This window comes from Rhinolophus ferrumequinum, chromosome 21, assembly GCF_004115265.2.
Source record: "Rhinolophus ferrumequinum isolate MPI-CBG mRhiFer1 chromosome 21, mRhiFer1_v1.p, whole genome shotgun sequence".
Taxonomy (NCBI): Eukaryota; Metazoa; Chordata; class Mammalia; order Chiroptera; family Rhinolophidae; genus Rhinolophus; species Rhinolophus ferrumequinum.
Window position 1 is genome coordinate 7027891 of NC_046304.1, and position 26749 is coordinate 7054639.

The window sequence follows — 26749 nt, forward strand, 5'->3', positions numbered from 1 at the left end:
CTCTGGCCTCAGCCCTGGCACAATGCACAATAGGAGGTGGTTGCATTTTTGCAATGGACAAGCGCCTGAGATGTAACCTAAGGTCAAACTCAAGACTAATTCTGCCAAAGGATAGCAGTTGTTTCTGTTGACCCGCTAAAAACAGTAGTGCTATACAATAATAACATAAGGACAATTCACTTGGTCATCAGTTTTCACTTTAGGCAATTCATGACATTTTAAAATGTGGGGGAGGATTGCAATTATTTCAAATGTTATCAATAAAGTAAGATTTTTATTAATAATTTTATTGTGCATGCACTTAAATTCTCACAAATCAAATCTGCAGAAAATAGAACCAGATTGGGACCTGGCTTTGGGAAGTTTGAAAAATCTCTTAGGCCTCCTCAACCTCAGTTTTATGAACATTAAAGACAATGGGGATCGAACTAGGTCAGGCATTTTCAAACCCTATTTTGAAGAGAACCAGCTCTCTGGGGAGCATAATCAGGGGGTATCCAGAAGGGATGGGGGTGCTGAATAAATGGGGCAGAGGCTTCTCACCCTGTTTCAGCCAGTGCATACATACACAATATAAGATATCTTTAACAATTAAAAAAAATTGAAAATCATGGAATTAGATGATCTCTAAGATCTATCAGCTTTTCTTCCTTCCATTGCTCCATTCCTCTTCCTTCTACCTTTTCTCTTTCATTCTGTTTCAAAAAATTCAAAGCATAGGATGAAGAAATCAAAAGCCCTCTTGTGGAACATAACGAGGGCCACATTGAATTATACTTATGTGTATTTTTTGTCACCTTTTCCCTTAAAATCTTGGGTTTCCCTGTAAGACTGTCTTGCTCACTATTGTGCCTCTAGTATCTGGTTCATCACCTTGCATGTAGTCTGGTTTATAATGAAATGTGTTGCATTTGATGGAATTGAAAAGACCTTGAGACTGTTGTCTCCTGTTCCCTCTCCATGGGTTGCATTTACACATGTACCCTTAGGTGCGTGAGTAAACAGGCTCCTCTGAACAGCATTAGACGGAATGTTTAATCTCTGATTGTGTTGAAGGGGTTGGCATCTCCTCCCTGCCCCCAATCTCTTGGCAGGTAGAGATTCCTCCTAGATCTAGCTTTCTAAGAAGAGCTAAGTAGTCACAGTTTGTCCAGGCTGGGCCTGCAGTGTGTGCCTGCTGTGGCTTTGACCTTTTTCCACAGCAGAATCTACAACTTTGGAAAGTCTAGATGAGAAGAAGTGGCTCAAAACTAAAGAAAAGAGATGATGCTTAATTAACCTTTATCATTTTGCTAAATTAAAAGGAAAAAATAATTTCCTTACTCATAGAACTTGTTCCAGTAATTATCTTAATGACACAATGGACTATGGATATAAAATTTCTGTCAAGCAGTATTTTGTTAATATGCACATTATTCAATTCTGGAAATCCTAGATAACAAAATATATCCCCATTGGACCCTACTATACACATGGACATTTTATTTACACAACTTACATAGAAGTGTGTTTTAAAAATCTAACATAGGATTAATTCCTATCTTTATTAGGTGTTTTTATTGATTCCCAGAGATTTAATCCCATTAACCTCAATAAATAAATAAATAAATAAATAAATAAATACATAAATAAATAAGTTTATTCTCGTCCAAATGCCAATTGCAAGACGCAAGCTCAGAAAATTTAAGCATATGGGTTGAACTTTAAATTGGTTGTACGCAACTTGAGCTGACTGATAGGTCCTGGTTCTATCCCCTCCATTTGCTTTTCTAAAATTAAGGAAAAGAAACACCAGTGCAGAGATGGATTACTTTTATACTATTCAAATCGATGGCTCATCACATATTTAAGGGTACATGGTACCGATTGTGGTCTGCTGAAAGAATCCTAGTGGGCCTGTACTTTTCTACAATCTTAATAAGTAATTCTTCAAGATAATGGTTAAACCAATTAGATTCTACACATTAGTGACAGGATTCCTAAAAAGACTGGTTTGGTCAGCTTTGAGTGAAGTTCCACTTATCTAACCTGAAATCTGCAGACCTTTGCTTGGTCTCTCCTCTGTCTTAAGCACCTATACAGGTGAGCTGACTAAGAGCAACAGGCCACACACAGACTTGCTTCTGTGGCTTCTCATCATAGTTGTACATGTTGTTTAAGCAACTTTTAAATTGCAGGGTGAGCTGTTTCTTTTGTGCTTAGCAAACCTCTAAGAAAGTTATTCCACTATAAGGCCACTTGCTGATTACTGTTTGTAGGACTCAGCCATTTAAAAAGGAAAAAGCTACTTTTGGGGGGTGGCCGGTTAGCTCAGTTGGTTAGAGCGTGGTGCTAATAATAACACCAAGGTTGCGGGCTCGATCCCCTTATGGGCCAGTGTGAGCTGCGCCCTCCTTAAAAAAAAAAAGCTACTCTTGAAACACAAAGGAAAAAGCTTGAAAAATTCTTAGCTCTGTTTTGGCTCTGAAGCACTCTATACTTAAAAAATTTTTAGACCTTGGATCATAGAGCTCTAATATTACAAACCGCGGGACATTTTATCAAGGGCAAACTTCCACTTGTTTCATATTAAATTCTGAGGTACTAGTCATGACAGAGATCTGGATTTTTGCAAGTGTCATTATGGATCTTCATTTTTAAATTCCGTTGGGAGAGGAAGTTAAAAAACATGACCCAAAGGAGCTTAAACTATGACTTCATTCACCCGTTTAGCTATTTCTATAATTACCAAGAGTTAGCTTTCATTGCTAAATTGGTAGACAATCTCAAATATATCTTCTAAAAGACATGATAATCCTTCTTTGACCCAAATTATGGCCAGTAATTCAATCTTATACCAGTTAGGCTAGAATGGTATTGCTACTCAGTAATCCAGAAGGGAAGCACGTGACCATATTCAACTAATTGTGGACTCGACTAACCCAAACAGAAGTGAAACCAAGGAAGTGAGAAAAAGATAATGTGATTGATGCTTCTGGAAAGGACAGTGATTATATCCAATTTTAAAAGTAAGAAGAGGGATGCCCATAATGATTTGTGTTCACCCTAAAACCAAACCCACCACATTAGAATTTTAAGTACAACCTATATCAGTAAAGGAAGCCTTTGAGGGTGAATAGCATTTGGAGCTAAAGATGCAAGGTCCAGGGTTTCCGCTGGCTTAGAATCTATCAGGACCCATGGGCTTAGCAAAAATGACTTTGAGATGTTTTCCAGCGCCCAAATCACATGGTCCCATGTTAATATGTCAGTAAATATTATTAGGAGACTCAACTACTCACGTGGTATTATGCCTTGGTTAGCCAGTTGCTCCTGGGTCCTTCTCTGCTGAAGCCGTAACTGCAAAACTTAGAAAAGGAAGGGTTAGTTTGCGAGTTAGGCTAAATAAGATCACAATCATCTATATTTACAACATACTTTTTTTTGCATAGCTCTTCTCATTTTATTTCTGACCAGTTGTGAAAATTTGTGTAAGGCACCTTTTTATTTCTGTTGTAGACATGGAGAAAGAAGAATGAGAGACGCTGAGGGGCTTTTGCAGTAAGTTGGTAACAACCTAGGATAACACTTGTCTCCTCTTCGAAGTGAAAGTTCTTTTCAGAGACCCATGCTCCCTCTCTCTATACTATACCACTTGGAAGATAAATGCCATCGATTTCTTCTGCGAATTGGTTTGTAATTTCAAGAGAAGAGACAGAGCAAAGAAAATATACGCTTTGGAGTCTCAGATGGGTTTAAATCTCATCTCTAGCCCCTTCGTAGGTGACTTATTCTGGGCAAGACCTCTCTGACCCTCAGTTTCCTGATCTGCAAATGGGAACAATGCCTATCTTGTAGTGTTGCTATAAAGTTTGAAAAAACAATGTAAATGGGTTGCTTAGCAGCCTGTCTGGAACATAAGTTATGTTGATCCCATTATTGTAAGATATGATAATAGGATAGGATCCGTGGTAGTAGTATGAGACCCTGGAATCCATTTGTAAATTCATAGAAGGGCTACTGGTGTCACGTTTTGCTTAGAGAAATTAAAACACTGTAAATCATCCAAACTATACTCTGTATTATAAAAATTTGTTACTATCCATAGTACAAATAAATTATATATCATATATATGTTTGTGTGTATATATATATATGTATACAAATAGTAAATATATGCATTATGAGCGTAGTGTTTGTGATTTTTCTCCTTTACCTCACCCCTCTACCCCAAACACATTTATCCTCTTCCTTATGGCTATTCCATTTTCTCAGGGAGGTTCTGAGTTCACCATCTTGGTTCTTGGGTTGAAGTTGCTCAGAATCAGCACAGAAAACGCAGACATTTGCCTACACTGAAATAGAAGGGGAATTCCTCAGTGGCTCAAAACTATGCACAATCTATGACAACTGCATGGTAGGGGTAAAGGCAAGAAACTAGGTTAAAATAAACCAAAACAATAACAGCGGCAACTACTTCAGCTGCACTGATCCTTTGCCATGAGCAAGGGATGTGCTAGTGCTTTATATGTACTGTGTCCTCCATATTTTTACTTGGAGGGGATCATTAGGCTCTCTTATCCACTTCACTCTACTAAAGATCATATTGCAAAGAGAGAGCAATTCAGGATTCTTTTGTGAATAAAATTGTCTTATGATTAGAAAAATAAATAAATTATAAAAACAATGGGAACTTTGTGAGGCAGTTACAAATTTAATACTGACTTGGTATTTGATGATATTAAATGATTATTGTTAATTTTTAAAAATATGATGATAGTATTGTGTGATTTTGCTAAGACTTTATTTTTTAGTGATACATGTCTGTTTATGGATGAAGTGATATGATGCCTGGGATTTGCTTCAAAATAATGTGGGAAGGGAGAATGGGGGATTTGGACGAAATAAGAGTATTCATGAATTGAAGCTGAGTGGTAATGGGTACATGGGGATACATTATACTATTCTATTTGTATTTGTTTAAAAACATCTTCCTTAATTAATTATTTTTTTAAAAAACTATAAATAATCTATGAGATGTAAAAGGAGTATGTGATTGCACTGGAAAATACATTCCAAGACATCCGCAGGTGAGTAATTGAAAGCTGTGCCAAGAATCCCCCTTGCTCGGGAGCAGGAGGGGGTCCTTTGCTCAATCTAATAGGATTTTTAGTTGGGGTACCAAAGCAAGAGGTCAACCTCTACCACCTCCTGCACCCCTACCCACACTGGACCAAGCATTGCATATGGGGGTGGGATTGTCTGGCTGCAGGTGGGAGCAGCATCTTGGGAGACACAGGTGAGTTTCCAGATTGTTGGCAATACTTAAGAGGGTTAAGAATCCTTCATTGTCTGAAATTAGCAACTGGTCATCCTATGCCTTTCTCTCCATCCCTGAAATCAGATCAAAACACAAGTAGCAGAACATCTCTTTTTCCTGCAGGCTGTGCTCACCTGTGCTTCAGACAATCTAACAGGTATCCACAAGGGCACTTTGTGAGGGTACCATTGAGAATCACCTAATCTTGGAGGAATGTTAGCACCATGAAAGAAAGACTCCAAACTTACAATGAAAGAATGTATATTCAAGGTTACAATGTGAACAATGGAACAGGTCTTAGAGACAGGCAAGAAAATATTTATTAATTAAAACTAAACTAAACGACCTCACACCCATAAGGATGTATATATAAAGTGTTGGTGAGGCTGTGGAGAAATTGGAACCCTTGCACATTATTAGGGGGAATATAGAATGGTGTAGCCACTGTGATAAACAATATGGCAGCTCCTCAAAAACTTAAAAATAAACTTATTGTGTGATCCAGCATTCCCACTTCTGAGTATGTATCCCAAAGAAATGAAAGCAAAGAATTGAAGAGATACTTGTACATCCATGTTCGTTATTCACAATATCCAAAAGGTGAAAGTAACCCAAGTGTCCATGAGCAGATGATTGGTTGAACAAAATGTGGATATACATACAATAAAATATTAGTCAGCCTTAAAAAGTAAGGATATTCTGACACATGCTACAACATGGAAAAGTTTGAAGGACGTTATGCTAAGTGAAACAAATTACTCACAAAAGAACAAATGTTGTATGAATCCACTTATACGAGGTAACTAGAGTAGTCAAATTCATAGACAGAAAGTAAAATAGTGATTGCCAGGGACTGGGGGAATGAGGAGTATTGTTTAATGGGTATTGAGTTTCAGTTTTGCAAGATGAAGAGAGAGGTGAAGATGGATGGTTGGTGATGGTGGCACAACAATGTGAATATATTTAATGCCACTGAACCGTAAACAAAAAAAGTTAAGATGGTAAATTTTATATTATGTGTGTTTTATTAAAATTTAAAAAAATTAAAATTGCAAGATCAAAGTAAAACTTAGTTCATTAAAATAAATGGATGGCTGAATATCAAATGGATGGCTGAATATTGGAATGAATATAGTTAAAAATGAATTAGTAAGCTAGAAAATTGAACTGAATGTTTCTCTTAGAATGTAACACAAAGGGATAAAGATGTGGAAAGCAAAATCAATATGCACTAAATGTAGAGACGTTGCAAAATATAGAAAAGCTTCCAGGAAAAAAAAATCTTATCCCTGAACTAAAGATAACAATTATTAATGTTTGATTTGTGTACTTGAGGTCCTTTCCCCCTCATATTTACATAGGATCATATTATAAGTTTTCCTTCGTTAGCGGCTTTCTATTAATAATATATCACAGATATATTCCCATGTTATTTAATACCCTTCAAAACATACTATTTTAGTAATTGCATAGCATTTTATTTTTTGCGTCTTCTATAAGTTATTGAACCAAATGCCCATTATTGGGTATTTAGTTTGTTTTCAGTATGTTGCTATGAAAAACAGCAGTGAGTGGTCTTTGTGGTTAATTTTGGGCCACATCCTCAATATTACTTTAGGATACAGTGTAGAAGTAGAATTATTTGGTTACAGGAAATATCAAATTTGAAGGTTTTGGTGCAGAAGGCAAATACCTCTCCTGAAATGTTGTCCTGATTCTCTTCTCACTAGTGAAGTATGGCTGGGTTGCCCACTGCCCTTGGCCTTGCTGCTGTTACCACTTGGAAGCTGCTACAATCCTTTCCACTGGAGCTGGTGGCTTGGCTCCAAGCCTAAAGAGAGTGGTCAGAAGGCCAAGGCCAAGATGGCTTGGCAGTGGAATTTGTCCCTGGGTGGCTTCTTCTCCAGGTTTGGCAAAGCTCTGATGCTAGAGGTGGGGCTGGAATGAACACATCCCTTTCTGTGGCTGCTTCCTCCTACAAAGGGAGCGCCCTGATGCTTTGGGCAGAGACCCTGTGCTTGTGAAGCAACCTTTCCCTCTGGGCACAGCTGTCCTCAGCTGTTACGTGGTTTCCTTCCCAGGCTATCTTTCTGCGCTTTGCTGAGCAGCACCTCTTTCCTGCTTTCAGCCTGCTATGGCCATTTGTGTCTCCAGAGCTCTTGGCAAACCTCCACTGATCCACCGTAGTTAAAAATACTCTGAGAAGAAGGTTGCGTTTTGGCCCACGCCTTCCCTTACTCCCAGTTCTAACTCCCTACCGCCTACAGATTACAGGTATTCGTGTAATTTTTTCTTCACTTCCTTTGAGGCCATATGGTCATCTCTGGGTGGGGAAGGAAAGTGATTTCTTGGTGCCTTTTCCATGTCATCCCAATATGTTCTTTTATGGTTCTGGCATTTGGGTGTCAGACTTTGTTAGCTTCTATAATCAAAGCTAATTTTTTTTCTCTATTTTCGCCTTCTTTCATCAGAATTGGGAGTCAAATGATTGCGTTCCAGTTGCCTCTTTACTCAGAAGTCCTGGGCTCTCGATTCTGATTTCCTCATCTGGCTATTCTTGTTCAGTACTACACTAGTTCAATTATTCTAGACATATGGTTGATTTTCATGTGTGGTAGGGAGAATCTTATATTACCCTTTTTAAAACTTGCTTCTTGACTACTCTAGCCTGTTCCTCTTCCCCCACTCCCAATGAACTTCAGGACCCGAGGAGCAAGTTCCACGCCCCCCCAAGCACCCTGAAAGAAGAGGGAATATGTTCCTTTAATATTCTGTAATCAGAAGTGTAAATGTCATTCATTCAGAGAAGCAGCCCTCTACTTAAGGATCATCAAAGAATATACAGAAACTTCTGGATCAAGTACAGTGCAGGACAAGGAATAGGTTCCCGGCATGCAGCCGGGCCTGAGACTGGGTACCCAACTCAAGAGTGGGAGCTCAAATATCTCTACATACCACTGGGTTGCAGCCAGAACATGTCACTTGCCCATGCCCAGGAGAAGCAGAGCCACCAGGAGAGGAAGGATCAGGGACAACTGCATAGGTCTCTTGAGAGTTTCAGTCTGAAGACGTGGGAAATATCAGGACTGATGGACATTGTGACATTTCTCTCATCACATAGAAAGCCACCTCTGTCACCTGTATAGAGCTGGTGGGCAGACCTTTCTTGAAGGGAGGCAGCTTAGGGAGAAAAGGTGTTGGGAATGGAAGGCATAGACTGAGCTTTGACGCCACCCAGCTGTGTAACGTTAGGCAAGTCACCATGCCTGAGTGCTAGCCTTCTCATTTGTATATAGTAATAATATTAATATTAATGATAAATCATAATAATAATTTCACAGGATTGTTAAGATAGATTTCGCGAGTTAACCACTTTTTAAATGATACAAGACTGTCAAATACCTTTCTGTTTTATATTGATAATGGTTCCTTCAGGAGAAAGCCCACCCATTTGGTTACGGGTATAGAATCTGAAGAAAAGAAAATGTTAAGTTTCAGTGGGAGCACTAATGTGTAACTTAAAAAGTCATTGTTGCCTTAAACATCGGCCACGTCCAGGATTGCCAGTCTCTGGGAGGAGGTGGTGCAAATTGGGAAAGAGGAATTTGTAGGAATCTTGTAGGAAAAGGGCACTGAAGATACAGGGGTTACACAGTCTGTAGAGTGAAGTGGGAAAAGCAGAAGAAAGAAAAAGGAGTGAATAGAAGAAGGTGAGTCATTAACTCAACCAAGATCAGTTCTTTCATCTACCTGTTCATTTCCTGTATTTCTTCGGCCTGGTTCTCTGGCATTGATAGAACTGAAAAGTGCCAGTCTTTGGGATAGATGTTTTCACATAAATCATCTCACTGAAACCTCCGACAAATCCGGTAAGAGTATGAATTATTATCCCATGTTACAGCTCATAAGGCCCAGAGGGTATAAATATCTTATCCAAGGCCAAAGAGTTAGAAGTGAGAGAAGCAAATTTCAAACCCATGACTTTGGACTCTAAAGTTTTGCCTTGGTGCAAATTCCAAATGGAACTATTTGGATGATAAACCAATAACTTTTGCCATGTCATATCTTGTGTTTCAATGTATTTTGCCCATTTGGGGAAGGGGGCATTCTTTTAATGAAGAATCAGGAGCCACTAGAACATAAGAAACATTTCATGCTACCTCTCTCCTAGGTGACTTAACATAAGGGACACTCAGCTCAGCATCACTGCCCACAGTGTCTCCATAGCAACTGTCATGTCGGGTACCATTCTCTTTCTGGAGCCAATAGGCAATTGGGTGACTGTTCTGACACAGGTGATGGGCCCTGTGAGTCTCCAGTTAGGGAGAGGCTCCTGAATGCTCCCAGGCTCTGATGGTATCACACAAAACTGTTGCCATGGTTTTGATGAGAAGTATTGCTTTTCTGAGGATTGCAAAACATTTTATGTTCCAAACCCATGCTCGCTCATTCCTGACAGAGTGGAAAATGTGTCTCCTTGGCTGAAATGTTCCTCTTGAGTCCAGCCCAAAGATGACATTTTTAGGAAAGTTTGAGAAGAATCCTGTGGCTGTTACTGAGTCACGATAGAGTGGAAATGGATCTTTTCTATTTAAAGAGTTTTGTGCTACTGTTTGAAAATGTCACATTGCTAGGGAACGGTGGAAATGGAAAACTTTCCATTTGCCATCAACAAAGAAAGAGCATTACTGAATGTGAAACAATGGAGTTGAAGAGAAGTTCTGTTACCTGTCTGACTGAATAGTGGATTGATGGGAATTTAATTTAAGATTATTGGTTTGAATAAGCTCGGTGCTCTAGAAAGGGATCACTCATATGGAATACAGCACATTCTAAACTCCACTTGGCTACTTGTTACTTAGGCTGCTCCCAGAATATCTCTGGATCTCAGTTTCAATATAAACCTAAAGAAGAGATTAGATTAGATTAGATTAGATTAGATTAGATTAGATCAGGATTTCCCGTTTACCTGATATTAAGAGTCATCTGGGGCCTGAAAAAAAAACACAAAACAAACAAAAAAACACCATTTCTTTGGTCCTTGTCCTGGAGACTATAGTCTAGTAGGTCTGAAACATATTGAAATATATTTCCAGGAAATTCTGAGGAGAAACTCGTTTTCAGAAATAGAAATATGCAAAGATATTATGTGCAAAAATGAGACCATATTTTAATACTGTTTTGTGCCTTGCTTTTTTACTGGCAATATACTATTACTTTTTGGAGAGGTGTGTATATGTCGACTCTCATTTTTAGTGGCCACCAAGCATTTCATCATGTTCCAATATCTTTTTTAACTGATCCCCTTTTGTTGTACATTTAATTTCTTTCCTCCAGAAATGATGTATCATTTTTGTACTCCTTCTGGGACTATCAGGGGGTCCCCGTTTCACTTTACCTTATTGACAATGGATGGTGTTATTAAAGAAGAAAAACGCTTTGCTAATTTGACAAGCAATACTGATACCTCATTGTATGAGTAACCAGGTTATTGTGGATTTATTGACTATTGGTATCTTTTCTTTTGTGAATTGACTAATGACATTCTTTGCAAAATTTTCCATTGAGATTTTTTTTCCTTACAGATTTGGGAGCACTATTTATATTTGAAGCACATTAAACATAGTCATCTATGTGGTAAATGTCCCCTGATTTTTAGTTTGCCATTCAGTTTTGTTTGCGATGAATTTGGCATTTAACATTTCTATATGCAATCCTCTCAAAAACTCTTTTACGATTTCTAACTGTGGTGTATACTTAGCAAGAAAGACCTTCTCCCTATACAGATTTATATTCACCTTAAATGTTTGCATTTTATTTTTCAATCTGGAATTAATTTTACGACATAGTATTAGAAAAGACTAATTCATTTTCTAAATTGTTAACTATCTAACATAATTTCTATATCAAGTGGATTTTAGATATCATGTTTCTCACAAATATATACTTATAAAACCTTGAAACTGTTTCTACTCGTTCTTTATATTCTGACCTCAACATTTATTTTGTTTAGTGGCAGGCTGGGTTGATATTTAACTTAAATATACACTTGGTAGGGTGTAGGAGTCTAATTTGGGATACCCTGAACTCCCCTACCTGCCCCCAGTTACACAATCCTAGTTGAGACTCCCCCAAACAAGCCTTCAGAATGGTTTCCAAGTAATTACAAAATTTCAAGGGACCAAAACTAGAAAGTAGCTTCTACCCACACCAGCAACATATCAAATTAAGGTACTATTTTAATTGGCTTAAATACTATGCATTCATGTGAATTTTTACATACAAGTAAGGAAAGTTTAATCCAATGAAATCTGAGTGTGAATCATTTCTGAATATACTGAAGATTTTAGGAAAAAGAAAGCAGACAAAAGAAGAGAAAGCAGGGATGGGGAAAGGTGGAAAGAGGAAGTCAAAGAGAGAATTAGAATAGGAAAAAAGGTCTAATTTTTTTATTATGAGAAACGGGGGAGTGTGTGTGTTTGTGTGTGTGTGTGTGTGTGTGTGTGTGTGTGTGTGTGAATAACTACTCCAGTGATGGCTATTAATTCATGTGTATTTAATAGAAAAGATGTGTTAAACCAGGGGAACACCAGGTCTTGCCCCAGAAGAGAAACAAGACATAGGCCAAATGTCCTGGCAAAACTCTGGATTGATAAGCCTACGCTTTGGCCACAACATAAGCTGTCTCCTTGGGCCCAACATGGAGGGGATTCTAATTCTACAAAAAAGAAAGAAAGAAAGAGAGAGAAAGGAAGAGAAGGAGAGAGAGAAGGAGGGAGGGAGGAAGGAGGGGAGGAAAGAAATATGAAGGGAAGAAAGGAAAGAGAGAGGATAGAGAAGAAAAGAAAAGAAACCTACTTATACACGAAAGATTTGCTGTAAGAATTTCAGAATGAATCTGGCTATTTACTCAACTCTTTAGATAATTTGGAAGCAGCAAACTGGGGGGCAGGATTATTCACTTGAGCTATTGATCTGCTCTAATAAGCCAGGTTATTACCCATCCATCCCTTAGTTTGTGCCGTACTGACCAAGTTGGCAAGTCCAAATGAAACCCAGAAATCTCTCTTACTGTCACTCACTCAAGGTGGAGAACAACTGCTTTTTCTTCCACTGGGTATAGGAGACATTCCAGTACTTCCAGCAATATTATTGTCCCCAACCAATAATATAGGTATCTTAGTGGTTCCAAACCCTTTGGAAATTGTTAATTCTTATTTATTATTTTCCATCTAGAAGACTACATGTGCCCATGAAGTGTTATGATCCAAAGAATTCCAAAGACATTACTGGGATCTGTAAGTTAAGCTTCTATTTGGTCCATCCAGATAAATCATCATTACTAAGGGCATCCACCTTATCCATCACTTCTCCCATGTTGCCATGGATACAATGCCTTCTTAAGACCATCAGATTCATATTTGATTGATTTTTCTGTTCTACCCTTCCTCCACTCAACTGCTTTTGTTTTTCTTACCAAATTACCAATTTTTCTTAAGCAGAGTCCCCTTAACCTCACTTCACCTATAGTCTCTAGGCAGCCTACTTGCCACAACCTCTACAGCTTCTAACAATGGTCATATGTTTTAAAGGAACACCAGGATGCATGATCTAAAAAGGTATTTTTTCTGAACTATAAATTAATGTGTATTTAAATCTTACTAAAGTCAAACAATAATTTATGTTTATAATATAGTTAGTAAGTCCATTTGGAGAAATAAATGTATAATTACAAAAGCACAGAGACTAATAAAGAAAAAAGGGTGTGTCCTCACTGTCCTAACCATATGTTCATCATCCACAGAATAATTGTCCTCTTTATTCTAATGTTCCACGAATTCTAGTCTCTCTAGGAATGGCTCTGTCCTGATGATGTGGGCAGTTGAAAATAACGCCTCAGATTTGACTGAGTGAACCTAAATGTCTTCTTCCAATGACACTTCAGTATTATAATACAAAGAATTCATCTCTCTGGGCTCCAGCCCCTTTACTCATGAAGGGAAGGACTAAGTTAGAATTAGGTGCAAAGTTTTTTAAAAAGCACTGGAAACTTTTTTTTATCTGAAATAGTACACGGAAGGAAAAAGCAACAGCAAAGGGGTGAGCGATAAAAGCAGAGCTTGAAAATCATTGGATTGGATGATCCCTAAATCCCTTCCAGCTTATGCATTATTTTCATGATTTAGATCTAAAAAATCTCCATTCTCCTGAGAGATATTGCTTAGAGACAGACGGAGTGATTTTATCCAGGAGCAAGGGGTGGAAGTGGATTATGGTGCCATTGTACTAACGTGACCCCATTCTCCCAAATCATGTTGGTCTTTTGAACATTCCTTATGGGAGAGTGAAGTCTCAAGAGCACAGGAAAATTCCCAGTTCCAGCAGAGGACCAAGTCCACGCCCCTTGGCAATTGCAGCTGATGGTGGTGGGCTGTCACTATTTCAGCAGCACCTTTTTTACAATGGGCTCCTAGCTACTATCAGAACCTTCTGTACTCTACCTAGCAATAGCACCCCTCGGTAGCTACAAGAGCAGTTATTCCAATCAGACCCATAATGCTGCTTGCACTCTCGTTGCTCTATACTTTTTCCATGTTATGTATACAATAAGCCCTATGTGTAAATGTAAATATTTTAATAATTTGAATGTCGGCTGATTCGATGCCAAAGTCCAGAATTTCATAGAAAACCAAAGTGAATTGTATTAAAAAATAATACAACATGTTTTATACCATTGCATCTGTATTCAATTTCTGCTTTGCACGTAGACAAATACCCATGAGTAGGGATTACAAGATCTTGCGAAGTTCTGTCTGCTGCAACATATCAGGGGATATCCTTGAAGGTCACACAAGAGTTCAGGAGACCAGGCCTTGTTCCTCTCATTAAATAGCCATGCGACCTTGGTCAAGACGCTTCACCTCTCAGACTTCAGTTTCCTCCTTCGTAAAACAAGAAAGATGAGCTGATGATCTCAGAGGTCCTGTGGAATGCTAACATTTCATGACACTTAGCTTCAATTCCAACCAGGGTCTTTCTTTGCACGTCTCCAAATTCAGGCCTCTGAGCTTTTTCTTAATCTCTCGAGTTTCCCCCATAAGATTACAACATTTCTTGTAAGAGATCTCAGTGTTATGTTCAAAATGCAGGAAAGTGCAGCAAGATTGCAAAGCAATAGGATTCTAAAAAGTCAGATGTGAAACAAAGGGTCTTAAAGTGACCTTCTAGAGGTAAACGTGAACTAGAATAGCTGTTACTAGAAATCTTTAGGATCTGGAGGATCACCGGGCCAGTCTGGTGATCATGAATTCGTGCATTTATCTACCAACGTAGCCTCTCAAAAAGTACTTAGCAGTTCCTGGCTTTTTGCTGAGGCTTCTCTAAATACTGAGGATGATACAAAGTAATTTAAGGCATAAATAACCTAGTGGGGAAGGGAAGAGTTAGATAAAGTGTTAGACAAAATGTGCTTAAAGAATTCATATATATAGAAGGAGAACTGGACCTTTAATTAAGGAGAACTGGACCTTTAAATTTTCTAGTGAGAATCATACGGGTAAGATGGCTACCGAAGGGCATTCTTGATCCAGAGAAGAACACGCATAACTTGGAAGTGGAGGAAACATGATCGTCTCCCATGCTCAGAAAGACCCTGCATTCAGTTAACGTTGTGCTGCTACCAGCTGCAATTTGCATCATGTTTGAACAAGGGCCTTGCATTGTCGTTTTGCATGGGGTCCCACACAATATGTCGTGTCTTCCAGAACGTTGCCTTGTTCAAGGAAAGGGGATCCCAGGGTGGAGTGGTAAGAGATAACATTGGAAAAGGAGGTGGGGATTCAAAGATGGTGGTGGTAGTGGTAGTGGTGGTGGGGGGGGGGTCCTGAAAGCTCCCCTGAAGTGTTTGGACTTTATCCTGTAGGAAGAGGGCAGTGTTGGCATTTTTGGGTCAGCAGAATAACATTGAGATTTTAATATGACTAATGTGTGCTAATATGAATGGGGGAGACACAGCTGGTTTGAAGACTCTTATCATGATCTATGGGTACGGCAAGAAAGTCCATTTGAACATAATGGGAATGGAGAGGAGCGGGAAGATTTGAGAAAAAAGGGGAAAAGAAAAATTACTATGTCTTGATAATAAATGAAGGAGAGAGGGAGGGAGAGAGGGAGAAACAGAGAGAGAGAGAGAGAGAGAGAGAGAGAGAGAGAGAGAGAGAGAGAAAGGGAGACAGAGTCAGGGATAGGTGAATAAAATGTACATAATAATAATTTCTTTAATCTGACTTTTACAGAAAAAAAAAAAACCCAGCAAACTAAAGCATTGTCATTATGATTATTGCTAGTACAATGGGTCAGACTACCAGGAAACTTTCAGGTAATGCTTCTATCTGGGAACTTGACAGTAAGGTGAACATGCTAACATCATTCATTCAATATTTTTTTGATCACCTACTATATTTCCAGGCACCGTTTTAGATGCGAAAGATCCAGCTGTGAATAAAGCTGTCATGGGTTCTGCCTGTGTAAATTTTGCAGTCTAGGGAGGAAGAAAGATGTTAAACAAATAATTACAATGGTGGGAATGTCATGGAAGGGGAGTTGCATGTGGTTTGGGAATTACAGAAGGCTTTTCTGGTCCTTTCTGCCAGGAAACTTAAACAAATAAATAAATGATGTTGTTAAGCCCAGGACACTTAATTTGTTTCTTTCTAGTTCCATTCAGCAACAGCTCGTGTGTGTTCACGTACACGTGTAGGAGTAATTTTCGTTTCCTAAAGGCTTGGCATGTCTCCTGAGAGCAGGAGATCCTGACAGCAAAGTTAATGGCACATTGAGGAATAAAAGAGAAAATGAGAAGCTAGTGTTATCTGCCTTTTGTTCTCCTGTGAATGGTTTTCCCCTGGGTTTACGAGGAAATGCCTTTTTTTTTTTTTTTTCTAATCTGCCATGGGTGTAGTTTTCATGCAGCTAAGATGTTCCCACTGGGTTGCCTCTCTTCCTGATCACAGTTTTTGTTTCAAAGGTCAACCACACAGCCAGGTGAGGCTTTTCCCCAGGAATTTTGGAAATGGGACTGCGAGAGAACAAACTCAGTAGCTTCCGGGGTGGCCATTTTCAACCATGTGAACTGGGAAAACGGTAAAGCTCATTGATATAGAGGGAGAAGAATGGAGCATGGATGAGGACCAGGGAGAGTGGTCTGAAGGTGCTCAAATCCCAAGTTTCAGCTTGTTTTCCTCCAAGTCCCAGCTATATTCCTGTCACTGAGTTCCAGGAGATACCACAGTGCCTCCATAGTAAGTAAGTAAGTTCTGTTTTGCTTAAGCTTGTTCCAGAAATCTATTATGGATTCTCTATTGTTTACAAACAAAGAGACTACCTGTTGATTAGTGTTGAGGAGGGGCATCCAAGCAAAACTTTGAGATTTATTTTTACCAGTCAAAGACTCCTAGGTGTGTAGACCTACAGTTTGTAAAGATGGCCAAAACATATACACCAGAACAAGACATTGGCCAACCCAGGAACCCGGGTTGAGCATGCCATGGAAAGCATCTTGGATGGCTGTGTATATGGTATCCTCTCTATATAATGCCAGGTAAACACCACAAGCTCTGGACATAATAGAACATCAGCCAGTTGAAGGCTCCCTTCTCTCAGAAAGAACAGTAGTACCTGGCCATAATTTAGTCCTTGAACTTCCTTTTATTGAATCGACCTTCGTGTACAATCCCTGACATTGACATTATCTCCTTCAAGAACACTGTTGGACACAGGCCATTGAGACGCTGTTGGCCAGTGGACGATATCCTGGAAAGTCACAAACAGGACAACGATCGGAGGTTTCAGGTCCCTTCCAGAGCTGAAAGCAGACATTGTGGGACACATTTATAGATATAACTCTCCTCTTCTTGCTCAAAGGTGGCCCACCCACACAATTCTTTTCTGTACTTGGCATTATCTAACTCTGGGACAAAGCCATCCTTCATATAAGCAGCCTGAGTCACTCGTAGGTCTGACACATTCTTCCTTGGGATACAAAGGCATCAAACCACCTGGTGAAGAAGAGACAGGGCGACCATTGGTGTAAAGCTGGGAGGACGTGGCCTGATAGGCTAGGGTTGTCTGTGCTGTCCCTGCCCCAATCCTGGCCATGTTTCCCAAACAAGGCTGAGAACCAGGAATTATTTTTGTATGCAGTACTGATGCCTGAGAACACTCTGCTCCTTGCCTTCTGAGTCCAGGTACCAATAATAACTGTTCCCTGGCCAAACATTGCCCTGTGTGCTGATACATAGCCAAATGGTTGCATTGACCAAGAATGACATGGGCCCGACAATCTACCCATATACTGCTGGGAACATCCAGAGAAGAGGGAGCAAAAATGATGACCCTTGGTGGTCAGGAGGGAAAAGGTGAGCCTGAGGGGAGCTGGACTGGCCTTAGTGACCCTCACAGATGAGCAGGGAGGCACGAGAAGGGGCTAGGACCAGGCCCACACTGTTCTTTCTTAACTCTAAGGGGTGGTCTGACTCTGCTTCCTTTAAAGATATCGAGAAACATTAATTCAGGCCAACTTCTAGGATTGGGCATTCACAGGGTAAAGACCAGGAGAATATTTGCATCCAAAGTGCCCCAACTCAGAATGACCACACAGTTATTTCAATGATCTAGCCTCATGCATAGTCTAAAGTTGTTTTAGAAATATGTCTGTTCACACAAACACTGCGAAGCTATTCTTTCCCTAAGCACCACACTCTCAGTTTGTCAAAACATTTGAAGAAGACTAATTCATGCCTCAAAAGGAATTCTCGCTCACTCACAAAGCTGCCAGGTTTGTGAGCTGAAGGCTTTTATGTTATAATATCTCAACACACTAGAGGGACAAGGAACGTGGACCTCAAGTGGAAATGCCTTGGGGCTTACTAAGGGGGACAGAATTCACAATTTGCGTGCTCTCTGAGAGGATAGGATGAGAAAATCAGGATGGCTCAAGCCAGCTCTGGCCAGTTTAAGTGCCTGTGAGAGACAGTATATGGTAGTAGTTGAAAATATGGGCTCTGAAGCCAGGGGTGCATGAGCTCAAGTCCCAGACTTTCCATTTACTAGATATAGAATCTTGTGAGACTTCCTTAATGGCTTGGTGTTTCAGTTTCTTCATCTAGGAATGGGGGAGTGTGTTGGGAACAACAGTACCTCCCTATAGGATTGTTGAGAGGATGGAATTTGCGCCTGTTGCACGCATAGAGTGTGCCCAGCAAATAGTGAGCAACAGATGATTCTTGGGGTGCCATACTGGGGCTGTAGAGGACCTCCCCAAATCTCTGCCTGTATCAGGAGGACAGGCAAGCAAGCGGCAGGCCACATTGTCACCAGGACTGTGCCACGAGGACAGCTGTTCAGCTGCAGGGAATTTTTTCTTCCAACACAAACAGGTCCCTGAAGTACAGAACAGAAACTCGGCAACTGACATAAACAATTTCAAACAATAATCTCAGAAGACAAATCGCTCCATTTGGGCATCAAGATTCCTCTCAGAGGCTTTCCCCGCTTGTTTATGTATTCCATGGCGAAGAGCCATGAGTGAATTAAGCAGACAGCGTGCACACGCCCCAGGAAGGCGGGAGGGGCCTGCGGGGAAAAGAACCCGCCATTTGACCTGCGTTCCTTGAAAGCTATTGTTGGGGGAGGCCCTTGAGAAAAGGGACTCTGATTGATATCTCCTTGTGTTCACCTGTTCATTGAGAGAGGTCAGGGGATATGCGGCCAGGACATCCCGGTTTGAGTCCTGTCTGCCATTTTATGTGGTGTGAATTTCAGCGGGTCATTAACCCTTTCTGAACCTTGGTCCCCCAGCCTTACAAAGAAGAAATCATTATAAGGTACCATTATATCCAAGTGGGTGATTGTAGTGATCTAACTAAGACTCCTTTAGCAGTGATAAATTGCTACACAAACATTAAAGAGGTTAATGTAGGTACCCTGTGAATAATTGGATGAGAACTGGGAACAAAGGGGAACTACAACTTGGAACAAAGGGTGTATTTTATGAGGACAAGGAAAGGGAATTATCCCCAAATTATGAGGAAATTTTTCTTTCCACATTGCCGCAGTTGTTGAATATAGAGTCAAGTTCTTTTCAGATCCTGAGTTAAGCCTGCGGTGCACTATGCTAGCACTGAGAGCATATATTGCCTTCTCTAATTATAAAACAAGTGCATGTTCATTATATAAACTTTGGAAAATGGACAAAAGTCTTAGGATGGATGGAAAGTGAAATTAATGGTAATTCAAGTCTATAGGGATAACCATCTCCTGCTAAAATGTCTTTTTTCTTCCAACTCACAAATATGTGTATGTATATAAAAATATCTACTCTTCAACTTCTCAGAAATTTGGATTGTATTATATATGCAATTTTGAAAACTTCTTGTATTATAATCATATTTCCGTCTCATTAGATATTCTTTGAAAGTACCACATTTACTATGCATGTTATACAGCATTTTCAATATTCAATCTCTTTTTTTGTCAAACGTTTTATGTTTTTCCTTCAATTTTTCTTTAGTATATATAACACTACACAGAACACAAATTTATGACCCTTCATATGATACGTATAGTATATACATAGCATATTACAGACACATACGTGTATGTATTATACATTATACTCATGCTATTATATATACCACTATTGTATTACCATTAATATATACCACTGTTTATATAGATTGATATATACACAAATATTGATATATATGTGATTGATACATATACAAATATATTAATATATAATATATATAATAGTGTGAGTATATATATGAAAAAATGTATGTATCTTTCATTAATATACTTGTATTGTACCTTTAAATTTTGGGACAGTAGTAAACGTACACATATTAAAATTGTTTTGAAATGTTAGAGAATAGTCTCGGCTCTACTGTTTTCACAAGGTTTTGAAGCAACCAAACATAACATTTCAGAACATATTCTGTCTTTGGGAGACACCGTTCCGTGGTGTCAGGGTCTAATCTTTGTGTTAAGACTAGAACCCTCCACAGAGGCTGGCCTTCCACTAAAGCCAAAGTTTCCTTTGCAATGTCTAAGTCCCCTTCTGTTCTCCTCTCCCAGCCAATACTGTGGCAAACTGGCTGAGTTGTCACCTCTCCTTCTAATCTAGTTCCTTGTGTCCTGAGGCCAGTGCAGATGGCTATGCTATTACATGCAAAGAAAGCTTTAAGTAAAGGGGCCATTTTTTTTGAGAGAGCCACTGGTTTCAAAGCCAGGCCTCTGCCTCTCTGCACCAGTTGGGTTTCCCCTGGATACAAACTCCTCAGAGGGTTTATGTGGTAAACTTCATTCTGGGAGCTGGAAGAGCAGAGTTCTGGTTCTACTGAGAGAACTTGTACAAATTTCTTAATGTCCCTGACCCTCAGTCTCCTCATCTGTATGACCAGCTTTGCAATCTCACGGAGTTGGTATGAACATAAAAGCACAGTAACTGATGAAGCCTATTTTTTGTTGTTGTTTGTTTGTTTGTTTGGGAGTGGGAAGGAGACTTTCTAGCACCATAAAAATAAAAGGTATTACTATTTACCAGACTGCTCCACTAGCTGTCTGATCCCCAACCCTTGTTCCTTCTGGAGAGAGCTTTTACCTTCAATTTTAGTTTTCGACAGGACAGTATTTTCAATTATAAGGGTAGGCTTTGGGCTCCCAGTAGAGCCTGAAAAACAGCCATGAGCCTTTGCTGATCCTTATAGGCACTGGTAACTTTTCAAGGGTCCCAGACATGGCCTGGGGCTCTCTTCAGAAACACATAAAGACCTGAGCTCGATGACAACACCTCTCTCTGGAGAATGAATATACTAAAAATTCTTTCCTAAAATTTTTTTTGAAAGGGAGAGAATAAGTGTTAATATGCATATGATCACTTTATTGAATACAGTTGTCGTGCGGGAGACCCTGCTCACTGTGCCATTTGTGGTGAGGTGTGGCCTGTGGGGCCTCTGGTCCCGCTCCCCACATAAGAACGCAGGATATGGTGAGGCCAAAAAGGAACACCCACGGAGCCATAGGTAGGGGAGTCACACCACTATATTCTCTCTGGCGAACTGGCGAGATACACGCAGGAGTAGCCACACGATCTGCAGTCCGACATTCATTTCTCTGCCTGCCAACCAACCAACCAATCAATGCAGCCCCGCAGTTACATCAGTAGCCAATTGGCTAACCGGTTACAGCTGATGGCCAACCAATCACAGTTAATGGTCATTCACCACCTGAGCCAGCACCTCTCCACCACGCGAGGCCGAGAGCCTGGAAACCGCTCTCTGGGACTCTGTCCCCACACAGTGTAAATTCTATAGTGATAATAATTATGTTCATCACTCTTAAAACAAAACCTGGGGTAAAAAAGAAATGAGAATAGCTAGCAGCACTTCTTAAGAGATAATCATGAGAAGCTGGTTGTTATTAATTTAGAAACAATATGATATTTTACAAGAATAAGTTATTTAAAAATATTATAAATTAACATGCCTATTGATATAAATACTGATAAATAATTAATATATAATTATATTAATCTGTGAATAAAATTGCTACCATTTGTGGAGTACATAAGCACATCCTTGCACAATGTCACTTTTTATATGATTTTTTTACTAAAGCCTCATAAAATTTCAATGAGGAGGCATTTTTATTCCTACATTTACAAATGGAGAAGTGAAGTTTCAAGAGCTTAAAGGATACACTCAAATTCATACAATCAGGAAGGGTGGAGTCAGGATTTGAACCCACGTCAGCTAGACTGCAGGGCATATGCCACATTACATACATTGAAAATTTCAGAAATGTATTAATATCAGGGGTTGTGGGTTTTCAGTCTTAACTGAGGGGCAAGTTTTCTCGGCTGTAGTTTGAACGTGAGCATGCTCTAGGATTGGTGGGAATTTAATAACAACTTAAACCTCCCAGGTGTTCAGCCAACTCCCAATTTAGTTGTTCCTCAGATAAGGTATCTTTCATCTCCCATCACTCTATGACTTAAAAATAAATAAGCATTTCAGACAAGAAAAAGCTAAAGGAGTTCATCACCACCAAACCAGTATTACAAGAAATGTTAAAGGGACTTCTTTACAAAGAAGGGGAAAAAAGATTAAAAATATGAATAATAAAAAGGCAATAACTAACTACATATCAACAATAACTTTAAATGTAAATGGATTAAATGCTCTGATCAAAAGACAGAGGGTGGCTGAGTGAATAAGAAAGGAAGAACCTTATGTACGCTGCTCACAAGAGACTCACTTCAGATAGAAAAACACACACAGACTGAAAGTAAAGGGATGGGAAAAGATATTTCATGAAAATGGAACTTAAAAAAAAAAAAGCTGCGGTAGCAATACTAATACCAGACAAAATAAACTTTACATGAAAGGCTACATATAATAGGAGACAGAAGGAAGCAGCAATTCCTCTTCTGGATATTTCTCTGAAAAAACCCAAAACATTAGTTTGAAAAGATATGTGCATCCATATGTTTATTGCAGTATTACTTACAATTGCCAATATATGGAAGCAACCTAAGTGTCCATCAATAGATTAACGGATAAAGAAGAAGTGGTACATATATACAGTGGAACATTACTCAGCCATGAGGAAAAAAAAAGAAATCTTGTTATCTGCAACAACATAGATGGACCTAGGAGGGTATAATGCTAAGTGAAATAAGTCAGACAGAGAAAGACAAATATCATATGATTTCACTTATATGTGAAATCTAAAGAATAAAATAAATGAACAAACAAAACAGAAACAAACTCATAGATACAGAGAACATTTTGAAGGTTGCCAGATGGGATAGGTGGTTGGGGGACTTGGTGAAAAAGGGAAAGGGATTAAGAAGTGCAAATTGGCAGTTACAAAATGGTCATGGGGATATAAAATGCAGATTAAGGAATATAGTCAATCATATTGTAATAACTATGTGTATTGTCAGATGTGTATTAGATTTACCGGGATGATCACTTTGTAAGGTATATAAATGTCTAATCACTACGTTGTACACCTGAAACTAATATAATATTGTATGTCAACTGTGACTGAAAAATTTTTTTTAAATAAATAAGCAAACAATGCTCACTGTTAATTGGTTTATTACCAAAGTTATTCCTGTTTATTAGAGAAGATAATAACAGGCACTGAATAGAAAATAAAAATAAAAAATACAGGAATATGAGAAATAATATGAGAAAAATTAAAAATTACTCCTAATTTCACCACCCAGAGATAATCACTTTGCAAATGGGTCTTTCCAGGCTTTTTCCCCCCCTGTGTTTTAACACTGGTATGTTTTGATCTCTAACTTGTTGAGTTTAAATATTTCAACTTTAAAAATATTTTCTTTTTTATTTTTCTTGCCTTATGGTCAAGAAATGAGCCTGATATTTAGAAATTATTGATATCTCTCTCTCTCTCTCTCTCTCTCTCTCTCTCTCTCTCTCTCTCTCTCTTTCTCTCTCTCTTTTTCTTTGTGTGTGTGTTGGGAGAGAGTGGTAAATTTAAAATTGTCTTCCAATATTCTACATCATTTAAGAGGTTTAAAATATGTAATCAAATTAACTGTAGTATTCATATCCTCTAAATCCTCATTTGAATTTTTGTCTACTTGGTTAGATTACAGAAATGTATTTTCCACTACTATTATAGTGTTATCAATTTCTCTTTGTTCTTTAGACATATTTTCAATATTCCATAGATACCAATACATTCTTATTTTAAAAGATTCAAATGGTAAATGTCTTGCCCTCCTCCCAACCTGGGTGTCACTGTGTATAGTTTGACATATTCTTGAAGGTTTTTTGTGTGTGCATTTACATCTAAATAATTACTTAAAACGTAAATGCAAATATGTTGCCTGATTATTTTATATTCTGCTTTTAAAAAAAATTAATTGTATGTCTTGGAGATCTTTCCAAGTCAGGTCATATAAAATTTTGTCATTTCTTTTTTGCTTTGAGTTATATTTTATAGTATGAGTACCATAATTTAATTAGCCGTGCCCCTATTGATGGATGTGTATCTTTTTCCATCTGTTTTTTTTTTTTTTTTTTTTTTTGCATTATAAACTATGATGCAATGAAAATCCCTGTACATGCCAGTAATTCTTTAGGTTAGATGCCTTGAAGTTTTTTGGTTGATGGTGAAGTTCATTGAAAATTCAATAGAGACTGTCAAATTGCACCCCTTAAGGCTTGACAGATGTGCTTACCAACAGGATATATTTACCTATTTCTCTACACTTGTCCAGCACTTGATGTTATCAATATTTACATTTTTGCTAATGTGATGTTTGGAAAAAAATGGTATCTTACTCTTTTAATTTGCATTTTCTTGCATGTTAGTGAGTCAAGTATATTTCATGGGCTTATTGACTATTTTTCCCCTTGAATTATCTTTCTCTTAGGTTGTGTAAACAATTTTGTTGTTTATAAAAGTCCTTTTAATGACTTTATCTGGCATATTTATTTCAAGTATTTTCTTTCAATCTACTGTTTGACTTTCAAATTTTTTTGATGATTTTTCTTCCCATATAGCATTTTAAACTTTTTAAGTGGCCAAATATGCCAGTTCTTATTTCTACTTGGTGACATGCTTGGGAAGGGTTGTCCCACTTGAAGATTATAAAGTTGTTCTCCTCTATTTTCTTTTAATATTTTATAGATTTCCTTAGTTCTTTGGAATTCTATAAAATATTAAAAGAAAATAGAGGAATTTATTATATGGAATTTATTATAAACTATATTATAAAACAGCTGAACTCATTTATTTCCAAATAGATAGTAAATTTTCGCAACAAACTTTCATCACATATTTTATTGCTGATTTGAACAGCCACCATTATTAGATACTAATAACTAATTAAATATTAATTTATACATACACAATCTGTGCGTGTGTACACACACACGCAAAATTCTGCCCCACTGATAACGTTTGTCTGTTTTACTCGTAATACTAATTACTAGATATTTCTTTTATTTTTCAGCTTTACTGAGATAGAATTGACAAATAAACTTGTAATATATTTCAAGTGTACAACACGATGGTTAGGTAAACATTGTGAAAGAATTCCCTGCCACTGAGTTAATTAACGTACCCACTATCACCTCACATATTTACCTCTTTTTTTTTTCCCTTTGGTGAGGACACCTAAGTTCTACTCTCTTAGCAAATTTCAATTATACAATACGGTGTTATCAACTATAGTCTCCATCTTACGCATTATATCCTCAAACTTTATTGATCTTATAACTGAAAGTTTGTACCCTTTAACCAGCCTCTCCCTATGTCCCCACTGCTCTACTCACTGTTACTAGATATTTCTTACATAGCTATGTTTAGTGTCTTAGAGAAAGTCTATTCTTACTGTTGTTAGTTTTCAAAAAATTCTTGCAGTTTTTTCCTCAAATAAACCGAGATTGAAATAGTTAAGTTTCATTAAAAGTCCTAGGATTTGGGGGTTATGACATGTATAATGTACAGGTTAATTTGTACTAGAAACAAGTGTCTTGATAAATCACTGTTTAGGAAATCAAGGACAATATGGCAGTTGGGTATATGCCTGGAGTTGTAGTCCAGAATGAGGTATATTAAATCCAGTGGGCCAGGTGTGTGTATATGAGGGGTGAGGGTAAGGAGTGGAAGGAGGGAGCTTTAGATTGTAATAGAGATGTTCCTCATGGCACGGTGGAACAAGTGCGATCAGATCTGGTCTCTATCATTTATTGGTTATATTACTGTGTCCAAGTTGTTTAACATCTTTGAGCCTCAGCTTCTTCATCTGTAAAATGGGGACAATCATATCTGTCTCATAGCATTTCTGTAAGGATTAAATGAGATAATAAAAGTGCCACAGATAATAGGTTCTCAATAACTCCTAGTCCTCTTCATTTCGTATTCAATCAGTCATTAGTCATATTTGGTAACAGGTGATCCCCAAATAGTAGATCACACACAGAAGTTCTCAAAGGTATCAGGTAACTGTGGCTCCCCCTTGCCTTTTTATTCTTGACTGAAAAGATATGCAAATCTCATTTAAAATCATCAGTCACCATTGGATAAGTACCCAAGATGACTCTGAGCTAGTTCTGTTATGGGTCAAATGTCCATTGCCATATGGAAATAGGACCAGGGTTCATCTTTGTACATTGTAAGTGTTTCAGAAATACTAGCTACCTTAATGGGTCATAAAGATTAATATCCATTATTCCCACACTTGGATGTTTACTCTAAACAATAAGTATCTTACAAAACCAATCCAGAGGAAGAAAAAGATTATGTGCATAAAGATTTTCACAGTAGTGTTATCTATAATGTAAAAATTATAATGGGCTTGATTTTCCAATACAAGTGGGAAAGGCTTAGTAAATAACTAAATAC

At 38.3% G+C, this 26749-nt stretch overlaps 1 protein-coding gene across 3 annotated transcripts in view; it reads right to left on the reverse strand.

Moving 5' to 3' along the window:
* MYOCD (myocardin) overlaps positions 1-26749 on the reverse strand; it is a 90173-nt gene that overhangs the window by 53781 nt on the left and 9643 nt on the right. For all 3 annotated transcript variants that reach the window (XM_033088954.1, XM_033088953.1, XM_033088955.1), the window contains exon 2: positions 3282-3347. In XM_033088954.1, the coding sequence (XP_032944845.1) occupies positions 3282-3347 (66 nt within the window). The remainder of the gene's footprint in view (positions 1-3281; positions 3348-26749) is intronic.